Below are 17,451 nucleotides of genomic sequence, written 5' to 3'. Positions count from 1 at the left end.
GGTCTTGAAAGTTCTAGGCCTAATGGCTGCGGCCATTGTTCTTCTTCCACTGGCTCGCTTCCACATGCGTCTCCTGCAGTGGATGTTATTCACGCAGTGGTCGTACCACGATCTGCCCATGAGACACGAAATCTTGGTAACACAGTCGTGCAGGGCTCATCTACGATGGTGGATATCTTCCCCTCTTCTTCATCAGGGCCGACCCTTTGTTCCCCCTCCAGTTGCCACAGTCACCACGGATGCCTCCTGATCGGGTGGGGGCATTATCAGGGCAGGATGGTCCACGGACGTGGCAACCCATAGAATACCACCTGCACATAAATGTCCTGGAGATGAGAGCAGTGCTTTTGACGTTGCAAGCCCTCGGCGACTTTCTTCCCACGGGACTATTGCAGTACAGACGGACAACATGTCCGTGGTCTGGTACATCAACAAACAGGGCGGAACCAGGTCCTATCCCTTATGTCGAGAAGCTCTCAGACTTTGGCAATGGGCGATCTCTTCTCAACGGTTTCTGATAGCAACGCACATCCCCGGCAGGTCCAACCTATTGGCGGACAGGCTAAGCAGATCTATTCTGATGCCTCACGAGTGGTCTCTCAATCAATCTGTAGTGGATCAGATTTTTCTGAAGTGGGGCACCCCTTGTTGCGATCTTTTCGCTACCCCTCAAAACAGCAAGTGCCCAGATTACTTCACACTTTTCCCCTTCCAGGCCAACCATTGAGAGACTCTCTAACCCAGGATTGGCCTCGGGGACTTCTTTATGCTTTTCCTCCCTTTCCATTGATTCCACAAGTCATTCAGAAAGCCACCGTTTGAGAGCCAAATTGATCCTCATTGCTCCATATTGGCCTCGACAAATTTGGTTTCCGTCTCTACATCATCATCTTCTGGTGCAGCCCTGGCATCTGGACCCAGTTCCGGATCTTTTGATCCACCAGTCGGGTCAGCAGCACCGGGCCATTCATTCTCTCAACCTCACTGCTTGGTTGCTCCACTTCCTTCCCTAGCCAGACTACCAATGATTTCTGACTCAGTCAGAGACATTTTAGTGTCTTCTTTAAAGTCGTCCACTAGAACTATTTATGCTAGCAAGTGGCGGCGTTTTTTTGGGCAAACGCCAGAAATATTGATCCTTTTACCGCTCCTGTACATTCTGTTTTGGATTTCCTGGCGGAGGTTTTTCATTCAGGATCTTCGTCATCTACAGTCAAAGTTCAACTGGCTGCTATTTCCAAGTATCATGTTGGCTTGCATGACAATAACATCATGTCTCATAGGTTATGCAAGGCCTTTTTAAGAGGAGTTTTTCTCCTAAAACCGCCTGTGAAACATCCTCCTCCTAAATGGGATCTAAACTTAATGTTGGCATCCCTGATTCTACCTCCTTTCGAACCGTCTGCTATGTGTTCTTTAAAGTTATTGACGTGGAAAACTATATTTTTGCTGGCTGTTACTTCTGCAAGAAGAGTTTCTGAGATTCAGGCCCTCTGTATTCGTTCTCCTTATCTGGTTTTTCATAAGGATAGGGTTTCGCTTAGAACTAACCCTTCCTTTCTTCCCAAGGTTGTATCTCAAACCAATATTAACCAATCTATTGATCTACCAGTTTTCTTTCCTAACTATTCTGACAGAGCTGAACAGAAGCTGCATTTTTTGGATGTTCATCGTCAGCTCAGGTACTACTTGCATAGGACTAAACAAATTAGAAAATCAGACCAATTGTTTGTCTCCTATGCAGAAAACAGGTTAGGTCTTCCAGTTTCTAAAGTGACCTTATCTAGATGGTTGACTTCCACCATTTCCTATGTGTACTCTCTAAGGGGCAAACAACTATCTTCTAAGCCAAAAGCACATTCGACCAGGAGTCTATCCCACTTCGGTAGCCTTTCAGGATAGACTTCCCATTGACACTATTTGTGCAGCAGCTACTTGGGCCACGCCTCATACCTTTGTGTCTCATTACAAGTTGGATTTGGCCTCCAGAGATAGGGCCAGTTTTGGTTCCACAGTTCTCAAGAGTCTGTTCCATTGAGCCACCCGGGATACAGGTGCTAGGGACGCGGTCCCATCCAGCAAGAATGAAGGCGAGATTGACAACTTAACATTTAGAAGTTATGTACCTACCATAACGTTCCATGTTAGTTGTCTTCTCTCGCCTTCTTTCTTGCGTCCCTCCCTCCTTCCCCCTGGCCTGGACAGATCTTGGACAGTTCCTATTAGATTGCTTCCTCTGGAGCATTGTTATGAGGACTTCTTTTAGGAACCATGGTTCCTAATTATGTTAGGATAGTCTTTAGCAGGGTCAGCTAGCTGCCAAACGAGATCTGAGGTAGTTCCGCCTTGCATCATGGGATATAGGGTTGCCTCGAGCTGGTAAAAGGAGTTCTCGAGCTAAAGCAAGTGCCGAGTCGGAGCCGAGGATCGGCTCCGAACCCATCCAGCAAGAAAGAAGGCGAGAGAAGACAACTAACATGGAACGTTATGGTAGGTACGTAACTTCTAATTTATTATTATACAGCCCATTTGTTGTTTAGGGCTTATTTCTCTAGCTTAACTTGACTAATTGTGTGTGTGTGTATTCTCGTTAAAAGTACAGTAGCTTGTTTTTTTTTCTTGATACTGTAGATTTGATTATGGCTGACCAGGAGAAAGACAAGCATCCTAAGTCGGGCTTTAAAAAGTGTTCAAAATGTGGACAAAAGATGTCTGTGACAGATAGTCACGTTAATTGTGTTTATTGTATTGGAGCCTTGCATTGACAATAAAGCTGCTCCATTTGCCATTCTTTTTCCTCCAGAGTTCTTCAAGAGAGAAAAAGAAAACTCATAGACAGAGGACTTCTAAAATCTTCATTTCAGGAAGCTTTGAGTAACCAGGATAAATCAAGCAAGTCTTCAAAGTCTTCTAAGGCTTCTTCTTCTTCTGAAGTGACAAAATTAAAAAAAATGTCGACGTCGGCCACACAGCCCTCGGAGCTGAGCGTCCTGTCTTTTTGGAGCTGGTCCCCAGTCCTAGAACCAGTATCCGAAGTATTAAAGTCTCCCATTCTCCAGTCAGTGCCTCCATCCATACAGTCATCTCGGTCCTCGATCAGCCTATCCGATTTGGATGTGGATCGTGTGGTGTAGAAGTTGCTATAGGCACCGGCGTTTGCTAAATTTTTATTGGCTCTGACCCAAGTGGTTTTAGAGCTGAAGACTGTAATGCTATTGACTTCCTTTCCTCCTCTGAGCCATACCTGTCCTTCGGAGCCAGTGGAGTCAGACCTGATGATTGTTAAGCCTTCAGAGCCAACGCCTGTTCCAGTGCCATCGGTTCCATTTACTCGGACTTCCTCTGTGCCTATTAAGGAGTCTAGGAACAGACACTCTCCAGTCGGGTCTGGGGAGGATAGTTGGACTGACCTGTCGGTTCCGACTTTGCCTCTCGGGGCCTCTGCTCTGATGAGTTCGGCTCCTATCTCTGGTTCAGAGCCCACTGTTCTGGTGCTGAGGGGATCAGTGGTTTCTTCTGATCCAGCAGTCCCTTCTCATCAGAGCAAAGGTGCCTTTGAAGCCATGAGGAGAGTGATGTCTCCCAAGACATCTACAACTTGAGGTCCAACTACCTCCTCCCCAAAAGCGCCTATATCCACTTCTGCCTCATAGATCATTTTGACGCATAGAGACCCTGAGCCTGAGGAAGCCTCACTGGGTGGCCTCTGCTCTTCCGAGACCTCACCAGAAGTTCCCACTGATGAGGCTCCCAGGAAGAGAATTTGCAAGAGGAAGCACCCTGACTCCTCATAGGAGTCTGTCACATCCAACACCGACTTAAATGAATCAGAAGGGTCCCCATGGTCCCCCTCTGAAGATATCTCATTTGCTGAGATATTAGAAATCCTTAGGCAGGGGGCGGCTGGAAGTCCACCAACCCTACTGAAGATGAGTCTGTTCTCCTGAAGCCTTTTGGGTCTGAACCCTCCACCTCTTGGGTGTCTCCGCCCTTCAGTGAGCTCATGGAGCTGGTCTCACAAAGGGTGTGGGAGTCTCTGGACACCATGGAGCCTGTCCCTAGGAGGCCCAATAAATTTATTTCTGCCCCCCAGGAAAAGTCTTTCCTCACCAAGGGACTGCCAGTCGATGCCATGGTGGTGGCGGCAGCCACCAGAAGGGAGATATCAGAAACGTCTTCCTCTACCCATCCTCCTAACAGAGACTCTAGGATCATAGATAGATATGGGAAGTGCACGTACAGTTCAGTGACTTTTGCCATGCATTCACTGAACTATTTCACACATTTTACTAGACTGCAAAGAGACGTCCTAAAAGAGCTTGGAGATGCTCTTCAGAGTACGGTAGCTGCAGGAGCTTCAGACAAAGTCACCTATCAGCTTGCTACCCTCAATTCCATAGTGAACTCATCCATGCGTCTCATTTCATATGCAGGTGATGGAATGAGTAGGGCAGTGGGTACAGGAATTGCTCTCAGGAGACACTCCTGGATCCGCTTGTGTTCCTTCATGGAGCCCTTTAAGTCATTCTTTGTCAACACCCCTTTTGATGGCTCGTCCCTTTTCAGGTCCAAAGTTAAGGAAACTTTGACCAGGTGTGAGCAGGAAGGAAAGACTCTGTTTGCTGTCGGAGTCTGTTTTTCCACCCCTGCTAGACCCTACCCCAAGAGTCAAAACGGAGGAAAGATGTGGTTCCGTAAAGCCCAAGGAGCCTTTATGGACACATGTGGCGAACCCCCCTCTAGGGGCAGAGGAGGGGGCAATAATGGAAGATGCCACTCTCGTGGCAGAGGGGGTCCACAAAACCAGGGTGACAGGGCTTCCCAAAGAACTGGTCTCTATAAGAATTCCTGAAAGGAGGCCTGACTGTCCTGCTTTGGAGGCAGTCGGGGATCGCTTACCTTTGTATCCAGATGCCTGGCTCAAAATAACAAACGACAACTGGGTACAAAGTATAGTTTCCAGAGGATATTTCATTCTTTTTGCCACTCCCTCTCCATTGACTACAAAAATCCTGGATGTTCCACCCAGTTACAGGGAACAAGCAACAGTAGAGATCCAAACGTTGCTAAGAAAAAGAGTCATCCATCCAGTCCCAACAGACCAAACAGGATCCGGAACTTACTCGAGATTCTTTTTAGTTCTAAAAAAGACAGGGGACTGGAGACCTATTTTGGACTTCAGCAGACTAAACAGATCTGTCAAGAAAGAAGTTCCGGATGGTCACACTTCAGTTGATACTTCCTGTCTTAGGGAAAGACAATTGGATGCCCTCGATAGATCTACAGGATGCGTACTAAAATATAAAAATGGCCAGATCATCCAGGGATCATCTGCTCTTCTGGCTGGGAGCCAATCATTACCAGTTTCAAGCTCTGCCCTTTGGTCTTACTACAGCCCCCAGAGTGTTCACCAAATGTATGGCAATGGTCACGGCTCACGTGAGGCGTTTAGGATTTCAAGTGTTTCCGTACTTAGATGATCGGCACCTCACCGCCACCACCAGGCATCAGCTAATACAAGTCAATGACACCACTCTTACTCTTTGCAATCATCTGAGCATTACCATAAATTCAGAAAAATCTGCCTTGTCGCCATCGCAACATATCGCCTTTATCAGAGCAGAATTGGACACCACCACCACCACCACTCTAAAACTTCCTGCAGAAAGAGTTTTACTACTTCATCAACAAGTCCAGAACATCATATCCAGAGACAAGGCTCCAGCATCAGAAGTGCTAAAGTTGTTAGGCATGATGGCAGCTGCAATAATAGCGATACTATTGGGTCGCATGCACATGCGGATTCTACAATGGCTGCTATTCACTGAATGGTTTTATCAAGAGCTCCCAATGTCTCATCTCATAATTGTGACAAACACTTGCAAAAAGGATCTTCGGTGGTGGTTGACCTCTCTTCAAGTAACAATAGGACATCCTTTTATCCTACCCTCACCAACGGCCACAGTGACCACAGATGCTTCTCTGATAGGGTGGGGGGGGGATTTTCAGGGAAGAACAGCCCAAGGCACATGGACTGAACAAGAGTCACATCTGCATATCAATATCCTGGAGATGAGAGCGGTACTTTTCGTGTTGCAGTACTTTCAGGACTCTCTCCCTCTGGGGAGAATTGCGATTCAGAAGGACAATATGTCAGTGGTCTGGAACTTGAACAAACAAGGAGGAACCAGGTCTTATCCCCTTTGTCATGAGGACCTAAGAGTATGGCAGTGGGCTACATCCACCCAGCACTTTCTGATAGCAATGCACATCCCGGGGATATCCAACGTGATTGCAGACAAACTGAGCAGGGCAATTTTGTTGCCTCACGAGTGGTCCCTCAAAAAAGAGATAGCAGAGAGAATATTCCACAGGTGATGCCAGCCTTGCTGTGACCTTTTTGCTTCCCACATGAACACAAAATGTAGAAGCTACTTTACCCTGATTCCCCCTCTGGGAGATTCCCCAAGGGACGAACTCGTACACAATTGGCCTCCGGTCTCCTTTATGCATTCCCACCAATTCCCTTGATACCCAAAGTATTACAGAAGGCAAAAGCCCCGGGAAGGACCATCGCCTCTCATTGGCCTTGTCATATTTGTTTCCCCTTCCTTTGACTTCATCTATTGGAAGAGCATTGGATTCTGGACCCAGTTCCAGACATTCTGATGCATTCATCAGGGCTCTTCATCCCTCTCTTCAGTCCCTAAAATTGACAGCTTGGCTGCTCCAATTCCCAACATAGCCAGGTTCCATAACCTTTCAAACGAAACACAGCATATTTTAATATCCTCAGATAAATCCTCTACCAGGAAGTTATACCTCAGCAAATGGAGGAGATTTTCTATATGGGCTTCTCAAAATAACATTGATCCCTGCCAAGCCCCCATTTCCTCTATATTAGGATTTTTGACTATGCTTTTCAATAAAGGAGCTGCAGCAGCTACAATTTGTGCACAACTTGCCGCCATCTCTAATTTTCACCTTGGTTTTGAAGGATTGAACATGATGTCACACAAACTATCCAAAGCCTTTCTCAAAGGGACCTACCACCTCAGACCACCTGTGAAATCCCCTTATACCCCATGGTACTTAAACTTTATGCTTTCACGCATTATTCTCTCACCTTTTAAGCCAGCTTCCTCATGTGATTTGAAATTCTTGTCTTGGAAGACTATCTTTTTAGTAGCCATTACATCTGCATGTAGAGTATCTGAGCTACAGGCCTTATCCATAAAGCCTCCATATTTGATTTTTCATGCTGACAGAGTGTCCCTGCGAACAAATCCTTAATTTTTATGTAAAGTCTGTACTGAAGCTAACCTTAACCAAATCATAGATTTACCAGTGTTCTTCCCCAAACACACCAACAACTTAGAGTATATGCTGCACAAGCTTGATGTTCATAGACAGCTCAGATTATACCTGGATAGAACAAAAGAGTTCAGAAAATCAGAACAACTTTTTGTTTCCCTCTCAGATTCTAGGAAAGCTATGCCAGTGGCAAAAACAACACTATCTAAATGGTTATCTGATTGCATCACCTTCACTTATTCAGCTGCCAATTTACCATTGCAACACAAGATTAAGGCTCATTCTACCTGAGCAGTGTCCACATCTTCTGCTTTTTCTGCTAGGCTTCCTATAAGCAACATTTCTGCAGCAGCCACTTGGTCAAGACCTCATACCTTTATCACTCATTACAAAGTTGATAAGGCCTCCAGGGACAGGCCCTGTATTGGTTCTTCTTATTATTCTTTCAGCTTTTCCCAGTTAGGGGTCACCACAGTGGATCACCTGTCCGCTTAGGATTGGCAGTGGAGTTTTACAGTGTTGAGCTGCCAGCCCAGCACCCAACCTTCCGCAGAAGACACACACACACACACACACACACACACACACACACACACACACGCACACGCACACGCACACGCACACACACATGCACTCAAGCCTAGGGCCAATTTAGAGTGTCCAATCCACCTACAGCATGTCTTTCGGACGTGGGAGGAAACTGGAGCACCCGAAGGAAACCCATGCGACCACAGGGAGGACATGCAAACTCCACTCAGAAGGCACCCCAGCCGAGGATCGAACCAGAGAACCTCTTACTGTAAGGCAGCAACACTAACCGCTGCACCACCATGGCCACCCTTAGGGCCTCTTTTCGATCTACTGTCCTGAAAAATACACTCCCGTGAACCACCCGAGAAAGATGGTGCTTGGGACGCTACCCATCTGTAAGAATGAAAGGCAAGATAGAACAACTTCACATAAGGATGTTATGTACTCACCATAATGTTCCATGTGAGTTGTTCATCTCGCCTTCATTCTTACTTCCCACCCTTCTACCCCCTCCAGGGTTTTTTTGAGGACCGAGATACTAGTTTTATCCTGGTTGCTCAGTCTTTTTATTGGTTTTCTTTCCTAAAGAGTGATAGAATGGCACATGGTATTATTAGATGCTACAAACAAGATCTGAGGTAACTCAATGTGCATCATGCGATAGGGGCTTGGCCTCAAGCTGTCTGAAGACCTCGAGCTTTGTAGAAGGCCAACTCTCGGCTCCGAACTCATCTGTAAGAATGAAGGAGAGATGAACAACTCACATGGAACGTTATGGTAAGTACATAACTTCTTTTTCCTGTTTGAGCCCCTGCTCTGTTACTATAATGTTTCTCTGAAGCATTATTATTATGAGATGACTGCAAACTAGGAGCCATAGTCAAGTCCCCAAATGATGTGAACATCCTACAGAAGGGCCTCTCTGAGACAGATGCCTGGTGTCAGAGCCATGGCCTCAAGCTCAATGCCAAAAAGTGCAGTGTCATCCCCTTTGGTAAAAACTCTGTACCCATGAACTACCACATAGGCAGCAATCTACTAACACTGAATGCGTGATAAGAGACCTTGGGACCCAGGTGGACAGTAGTCTCTCCTTTGATAGTCACATCGCCACAGTAGTCAGGAAGTCCTTCTACGTGGCACACCTCATCATAAAAGGGTTCTCGTCCAGGAAAAAAGAGGTCATCATTACTCTCTACTCATCACTCATTAGACCCATTATAGAGTACAATGCCCCTTTTGGAATGTACCTCACAAGACATCTGCAGCAGCTGGAAAGGCCACAGAAGTACCTCACAAAGAGGATTACTGGACTCAAACAAATGCCCTACTCTGACCGCCTCAAAAAACTCCAGCTTTACTCCGTAGCATATCGCTTACTCAGAGGTGAGCTCTGCCTAACATATAAAGCTATGTCAAACCCAGAGCTGTTGGACATGCTACACCTAAAGAAATCCCAATCCCTCTGAGCTACACGCTCTAGGGACCTAAACCTTGTCACCACAATAAACAGGACATGCTGGAGGGATAGATTCCTATCCCAGAGACTTCCCATACTCTGGAACAGGCTACCCATCTATGTCAAGCAAAGTTCTTCATTAGCACTCTTCAAGAAAAATCTTGATGAGTGGATGGGAAATAGGAAATACACCTCAGGGATCACTTCTGTGTCTCTGCTTGACAGTGACACAGGAAAGTAACTTTCTTCGGTGGCATAAGCCAGGGAACCTTGTTGGCTAGGCTTGCATAGGCCGTTGGGCCAATAGCCTAGTACCTACCTATGAACCTATGATTTATATTTAGATGGTTATATAGTAGCAGCAAACTCTATTTGAGGTAATGCAGTGGTCAGGAGCATTATCGGTAAAGGGAGGAGCTCCAGAGTTGGATCCTAGAATCTAGAAAAAAAGCATCTGAGTTGGATCTGATGATCGGATACAAACAAATTAATTGAGGAAGAATGAAAATGGACAATACAGATACATAGTTATGGTGAGTACATAACTTTTATTTTTCCTTTGTGCTCTGCCCCCTAATTCTATTAGTTTTTGAAACATCTCTTCTTGAGTAGTCTCATACTTGGCCAGTCTTTTCTTCATTTCAACCTCAATTTTTTTGGAGTTTTATCACCTAATCTGAATATCTGTTTAAAGCTTCTTCCATTTTTTTCCAGACTTTTATTTGACTCGATATATCCCTTCAGTGTTTCATTTATTTTAATCAGCTCTGAATATATTTGACTTATTTTTTCCTCTGTATTACTGGAAGTTGTGTCTGGCACCACAGCTGGAGTTTGTATTGCTTTTGGCTGAACAGCTGCAGAATTCTTCCCAGTCAGTGTTTTCTCTTTACCATTTGTGATTGATTTTCTATCAGATTCTCTAAATTTCTTTTTTGTTGGCTTCCAGGCAGTGCACTTACTAGCCAGTTACTGAAACTTAACCAAAAAGACAAATTCACTGGATCTCTTTTCTGGGTTTCTGTTTTCATAGTAGGAGAGCTGAAATTAAGCTGTTACTCAGTGTGCAGCCATCTTGGAAGTCGATCAAAAAGCATTGAGAAGATTACATCAAATTATCATGGACCTAATCTAAGTTGGACCTAAGTCTTTTCGTTATATCCAGTTACTGTATTTGAGAAGACTGTTGCTTTCCAGTTCAAATACTTTGTAAATTATTTAGTTTTGTATTTCTAGCTACCCATCAGACCGTTTTCTCACACAATTAATTTTTTAATAAAATGAAACCATATGATGTTATGTGATCCTATCTCGCCTACATTCTGACTGATGGGTTCGGAGCCGATCCCTCGGCTCCGACTCGGCACGCTTATGCCAAAGAGCGAAGTCTCTTATTGGCTGAGCTTACTATATCCCAGGATGCACCACTACCAGTCCCCCAGATCTCGTTTGCCGCTAACAAGCAAAGACGTGGTCTCGAGCTTGGCTGAGCTAAGTAGGGTTTTTTCTCTCACTTTCCTGTCAGGAATTCCTTTAAAATTCAACAAAAAGCTGTTTTAACAGCTATATCGTATTTTACTGGTTATACACTGATTTGGTTGCCATTATGTCACAGGCTCCTAGGCCTTCAGGGTTTAAAAAGTGCACTAAGTGCAGTTTTAAAATGTCGATCACAGATGATCACTCTCTCTGTGTGTACTGTTTGGGCGCCAAACATTTGCAGGAGTCCTGTAGCGTCTGTCACGCTTTTTCCTCGAGGGTCCTCCAAGAGAGGAAAAATAAACTTATTCTAAAAGGCCTTATTAAACCATAATTTGAAGAGGCATTAGCTTCCTCTCCTTCTCCTGCTAAAAAGAAAAGGGCGTCGGCTCCGACCAGTCCGTCAGAACCGACCGCCAAAAGACATAGGCAGGCTTCTCCTTCGGCTCCACGGACTTCGGAGCCGAGGGCAGAACGGTCTGCCTCGATGCCTCCAGCCTCGACTCCTCTGGGTTCGGAGCCGACGGCTGGGGCATCGAGAGGCGGGTCACCTTCATCGGCTCCACTGATCTCGGAGCCGATGAAGGTTGTCCGCTCAGACACTTCCTCCTCGGCGCCGAAGCCCTCTTCGGCACCGATGGAAATTGATTTGGACAATTCTTCGGCGCCGATAATTGTCGAGTCGATTCGGAGCCGGTCCCCTAGTCCCTTGGGGCCATTGGAGAGGCCTACTCGGACCCATTCGGTCTCTTCCAGGTCATCAAGGATGTCAGATTCGGACATAGACAGGGTGCTCCAAAGACTGTTCCAGTCCCCAGTCTTTCAGAAATTTGTTCCGGCTCCGACCCACTTGGCTTCGGAGCCGATAGCCCATTCCATTGCCATTCCTCCTCCGACCGCTTCGGCTCCGTCGGAGCAGGTGCTGATGGAGCCAGTGGAGATCCTAGGGTCGGCTCCGACCCTTACTCCAACCCCGCCTTCGGGTCCGAGTTTAGCACACGGACTTCTTCGGCCGGACCGGGGTGACGTTTGGGCCAATGCTGTCGGTTCCAAGCCTCCCTCTCGGTGCTTCGGCCGCGGGACTTCCGTCTGCTATCATGGCTCTGGAGACCGGACCCTCCCAGGATTCTACGGGTCCGGCCTTCAGAGCTATGAGGAGTGCCTTGGCCAAGTCTTCTTCGGCCATCTCTACGGCTTTACCGGCACCTTCCCTGGGCATGGAGACTGGGTCTTTGGCAGTTCCCCTGTCTCTAGGCAGCGGAGCCCTGGGGCCTGAGGTTACCCCCACTGGGGGTTTCCCTCCTCCTGAGGGTTCTTCGGAGTTGTCTTCGGAGGAGCCCCCAAGGAAGAGATCATGCAAGAGGAAGCACGTGGACTCCCGCGAGTCTCTTACATCGGACACTGATCTTGATGATGCGGAGGGGTCCCCAAAGTCGTCCTCGGATGATGTCTCATTTGCAGACATTCTAGAGATCCTTAAGCAATGAGGTGGCTGGAATTCCAAACCCCCCTCCGCTGATGAGTCGTGTTTCTCAAGGCCTTCGGGGCTCAGCCCTCCGCCTCCTGGGTGTCCCCGCCCTTCGACGAGCTCCTGGATTTGGTTTGTCGGAGGGCGTGGGAACATCCAGATACTGTGGAACCAGTGCCTTCTCGCCCTAACAAATTTTTGTCTGCCCCACCCGAGAAGGAGTTCTTACTAAAGGCGTGGCTGTAGATGCCATGGTGGTGGCATCTGCTACCCAGCAGGACGTGGCAGAGGCTTCAACGTCCGTCCATCCTCCTAATAAGGAGTCTAGGAGCATGGACCGGTACGGGAAGCGCACCCTGACTTCAGCGGCCTTTACTCTGAGGTCCCTGAATTATTTGGCACATTTCACCAGACTACAGAGGGATCTGGTCAAGGAGCTCTCAGACTCCCTCTCAGGTAACCTACCTGAGCAGCTAGCCCAGTCAGTTAGCTCTCAGTTGGCTATCCTCACCTCGATTTCTAACTCGTCCATGAGGCTCATTTCATATGCGGCCGAAGGGACGGGCAGAGCGGCAGGCACAGGCGTGGCTCTACGGAGACAAGCCTGGCTCCGTCTGTGTCATTTCTGGAGGCCTTCAAGTCTTCCTTTGCCGACGCTCCTTTGATGGGTCCTCTTTGTTTGGACCCAAGGTAAAAGACACTCTTACCCACTGTGAGCAAGAGGGAAAGACTTTATCTGCCATAGGAGCACGTTATTCCACTCCTTCGGCCTTATCCCAAGGCTAAAAGAGGAGGGAAGATGTGGTTCCAAAATCACAGAAATTCTTTCCTCAACAGCAGGAAGATTCCCTTCCAGAGGCAGAGGACGGGAAATTTTTCTGGGAGACGCCGTCCCAGAGGCGGCAGAGGCCCGCAACACTGGAGACCGCGAGTCCTTTCGTGGCTCTTCAGCCTCCCACACTCCATGAGGGATTGCCCGGCTGTGCTGCTCTGGAGCCAGTCGGGTGCCATTTTGCCAAGCACCTAAAAGCCTGGGAGTCTATTACTCAGGACAGATGGGTGCTTTGGATTATTGCCGGAGGTTACACCATTCCCTTCACACACTCACCCCCACCGTCCAAAAAAATCCCGGACCCACCACCCAGTCAAAGGGAAATTGCAGCCGTAGAAGCTTCAAAGCTGCTAGAAAAAGGAGTCATCCAACCGGTCCCCGCAGACCAGATCGGATCCGGAAATTACTCAAGGTTCTTTTTAGTGCCAAAAAAGACAGGGGACCTGAGACCCATTTTGGATCTCAGCAAACTAAACCAGTCCGTCATGAAGTCCAAATTCCGAATGGTCACTTTACAATCCATTCTCCCATTGTTGGAGAAAGATGTTTGGATGTGCTCCATAGATCTCAAGGACGCCTATTATCACATACCAATACATCAGGCGTCCAGGAGGTATCTGCGCTTCAGCCTGGGAGACAGTCATTTCCAATTTTGTGCACTGCCCTTTGGTCTCACCACAGCCCCCAGGGTGTTCACCAAGTGTTTGGCAGTAGTGACTGCTCACCTGAGGAGTCTCGGATTCCAAGTGTTTCCCTATCTGGATGACTGGCTCCTGACTGCCACCACCAGGCATCTACTACTAGAGAACCTACAAGCCACCATCTCCCTGGGTGCTTCCCTGGGAATTACATTCAACTGGTCAAAGTCTGTCTTGCTGCCTTCTCAGCGCATAAGATTCATAGGAGCAAAGATAGACTCAAAATTAATGCGAATCTTCCTTCCTACCGAAAGGATACAAACATTACAAGGTCAAGCCCGAGCCCTGCTTCTAAGATCCAAAGCCCCAGCCAGGATGGTCCTGCAACTTTTAGGTTCAATGTCTGCCACGGTTCTCCTAGTTCCTCTGGCAAGATTGCACATGAGGATTCTTCAGTGGCTGTTATCGACACAATGGTCTTTTCAGGATCTCCCCCTCAATCATCACATACTGATTACAGAAAGCAAACGGGACCTCCGCTGGTGGCTTCTGCCATCCAATCTGAATCAGGGAAGATCTTTTGTTATACCCCCTCCGGTGGCCACCTTGACAACGGATGCCTCCCAGACGGGCCATTGTCTGGGCAGGTCAGTTCAGGGTTCTTGGCTTCCAAACGAAACATTCCTCCATATCAATGTGTTGGAAATGAGGGCTGTACTTCTGTCCCTACAAGCCCTCCACAAGTTTCTCCCTCAAGGCATTATCGCTATCCACACAGACAACATGTCGGTGGTCTGGTATCTAAACAAACAAGGAGGGACCAGATCTTACCCCCTTTGCAGAGAGGCCATGAGGGTGTGGGAATGGGCAGTGGCTACCAACCGCTTCCTGGTAGCGACCCACATTCCAGGAAAATCCAATGTATTGGCAGACAGACTGAGCAGGACTATTCTCTCCTCACGAGTGGTCCCTGAACGAAACAGTAGCAGCTCAGATTTTCAAAAGATGGGGGATTCCGTGCTGCGACGTGTTTGCAACACCACAAAACATGAAGTGCAAAAGGTTCTTTTCCTTGACCCCACGTCAAGGGGAGGCAGCTACGGATGCTCTAGTCCAACCTTGGCCAACAGGACTGCTTTATGCTTTCCCTCCGGTTCCACTCCTCCCCAAAGTCATCCAGAAAGCTTCCCAATTGGGGTCCGCAATGATTCTAATTGCTCCGTACTGGCCTCGTCAGGTATGGTTCCCCTACCTACAGAAATATACTCTGGACGGTCCTTGGTTTTTGGATCTAACTCCAGACCTTCTGGTTCATCAGTCGGGACAACAGCACCAGTCCCTTCACACTTTGAAATTAACAGCTTGGCTCCTCCACTTCCGACTTTAGTCAGAAATCACACCTTGGACCCGGAAGTTATTCACATTTTATCTTCAGCCCACAAACCCACCACTAAGAAATTGTATCACAGTAAGTGGAAGAGGTTTGCTATCTGGGCTCAACTCAGAGGCTTAGACCCTATTACTGCCCGATACCAGAGGTCTTGAAATTTTTAACATCCTTGTTTAATCAAGGATCTTCAGTCTCTACTATTAAAGTCCAACTAGCAGCTATCTCCAAATTTCACGAATCCATAGACCCACCGTTGATGAGCAGCAGATTATGTAAAACTTTCATGAAAGGTGCTCTGCTTTTAAGACCCCAGTTTTTCATCCTGCCTCCGTGGGATCTTGATTTGGTACTTCGTGCCTTAACATCTTCCCCTTTTGAACCGGCTGCTACATGTGAGTTGAAATATCTGTCTTGGAAAACTGCCTTCTTAATTGCAATTACCTCTGCAAGAAGAGTTTCAGAACTTCAAGCCCTATCTATCAAACCACCGTACTTGATTTTCACAAGGATAGAGTATCACTTAGGCCTAATCCATCTTTTGTTCCAAAAGTTTGTTCTAATCTCTGTCTCCAACAATCTCTAGAGCTACCAGTTTTCTTTCCAAAATTTTCAAACAAAGCGGAATACACCTTGCATACATTGGATGTTCACAGGCAATTGCGCTTCTATCTAGACAGGACTCAACAAATTTGAAAAACAGATCAATTGTTTGTGTCCTTTTCAGATAATAAACTGGTTAAAACCATCACTAAAGCTACTATTGCCAAATGGATTAGAGATTGCATAACTCAGGCTTATTCCTCTTCAAATAAGCAACTTGCAACATCTGTCAAAGCTCACTCTACTAGAGCTATGGCTACCTCTATTGCATTTCATTCCAAGCTCGCTATTTCTGAGATTTGTGCTGCGGCTACTTGGTCCAACCCGCACACTTTCATTTCCCACTATAAATTGGATGTGGCATCTAAAGGGCGAGCATCATTTGGTTCCACAGTACTCAGGAGTGTTTTCCAGTGAGCCACCCAGGATTTAGGTGCTAGGGACGCTGTCCCATCAGTCAGAATGTAGGCGAGATAGGATCACATAACATCTTTTAGTTATGTACTCACCATAACTTCAGATGTTTGGGATCCATCTCGCCTACATTCCTAATACCCACCCTCCTTCCCCTGCCTTGGAGATCAGAAGAGATTGAACGGTTTGAGTTCTACTGCTTTTATCTTGTATCATCTGTCGATGTTATATAAGCAGTGCATGCGTGTGTGCATGTATGCGGACAAACTAGATCTGGGGGACTGGTAGTGGTGCATCCTGGGATATAGTAAGCTCAGCCAATAACAGACTTCGCTCTTTGGCATAAGCGTGCCGAGTCGGAGCCGAGGGATCGGCTCCGAACCCATCAGTCAGAATGTAGGCGAGATGGATCCCAAACATCTGAAGTTATGGTGAGTACATAACTAAAAGATATGTTATAAGGTCAACATTCTTATTGATATTTCACTGGTTATGGTCAATGCATGTCAATTTCTTATATAAAAAAGTATGAAAGCTAAGAGCAGAAATATTTTAGTACAGTAAAATAGTTTTCATGATACAGTCAAATCTGTGTTTTAGCTGTATACCATCTTTGAAAGGTCTTCAGTATATTCATTTTTTTTAAATTTTTTGTTATAATCTAGTTCTTCAGAGGATTCCTGTCCATCTTAGTGAGAGGTAACTGTCAGAAAAGCCATGTACAAAGTTGATATTCAGCGAGACCTGGCTGAAGCTGCTGCTTTGGAGAGAAAAAGAAACAAGGAGTTACAGAGACAAAGTCGCATCTTTAATGTCAAAAATCGCACCATTGGGGTAAGAAATAAATCATTTTATATAGATCTTCTGTTTGGGAATGCTTTTACATTAAAGTGAATAAATGGAAGAACTCACTTAGCAGTTAGGGCAAAAAATGATACATTAGTCATCCTCACCTTTTCCCGAGGGTCGAAAAAGTATGGTGATTCTCAAAAATTGTTTCACAGCAAAACATCTCAGATAGTCGCCAATTGAGCATCATGTTGAATTGAGATGTCTTACGATGTGAAAACTAAGAAATTGTTTAAAAAGCCATTAAAAGTGAACAATCTGGGTTAAAATGGTAATTACTCTGCCTGCATGCCAGCGAAAAACAAATTTGGAAAAAAGGTAAAGTTAAAAGTTAACAGGAAAAAAGAAGAAAACTTTCTGGTAGGAAAGAACATCACAGCTGCTCAGAAAACAGCAAATGTTCTTCGTGTTTCACTGTTGCAGTCATCACATTTGGGTTATCTGCTTGCAGTAGCCCTCAGTCGGCCTGATTATTAA

At 46.4% G+C, this 17,451-nt stretch overlaps 1 protein-coding gene across 2 annotated transcripts in view; it reads left to right on the top strand.

Moving 5' to 3' along the window:
- The window catches only part of LOC122792944 (RIB43A-like with coiled-coils protein 2), a 582,834-nt gene that overhangs the window by 86,999 nt on the left and 478,384 nt on the right, over positions 1–17,451 (top strand). For both annotated transcript variants that reach the window (XM_044060542.1, XM_044060534.1), the window contains exon 2: positions 16,791–16,959. In XM_044060542.1, coding sequence (XP_043916477.1) covers positions 16,843–16,959 — 117 coding nt within the window. In that variant the 5' untranslated portion in view covers positions 16,791–16,842. The remainder of the gene's footprint in view (positions 1–16,790; positions 16,960–17,451) is intronic.

This window comes from Protopterus annectens, chromosome 1.part0, assembly GCF_019279795.1.
Source record: "Protopterus annectens isolate FY-2018-M chromosome 1.part0, PAN1.0, whole genome shotgun sequence".
Lineage (NCBI taxonomy): Eukaryota > Metazoa > Chordata > Ceratodontiformes > Protopteridae > Protopterus > Protopterus annectens.
Note: the sequence above shows the minus strand (reverse complement) of the source record. Positions and strands in the feature narration are given on the sequence as shown.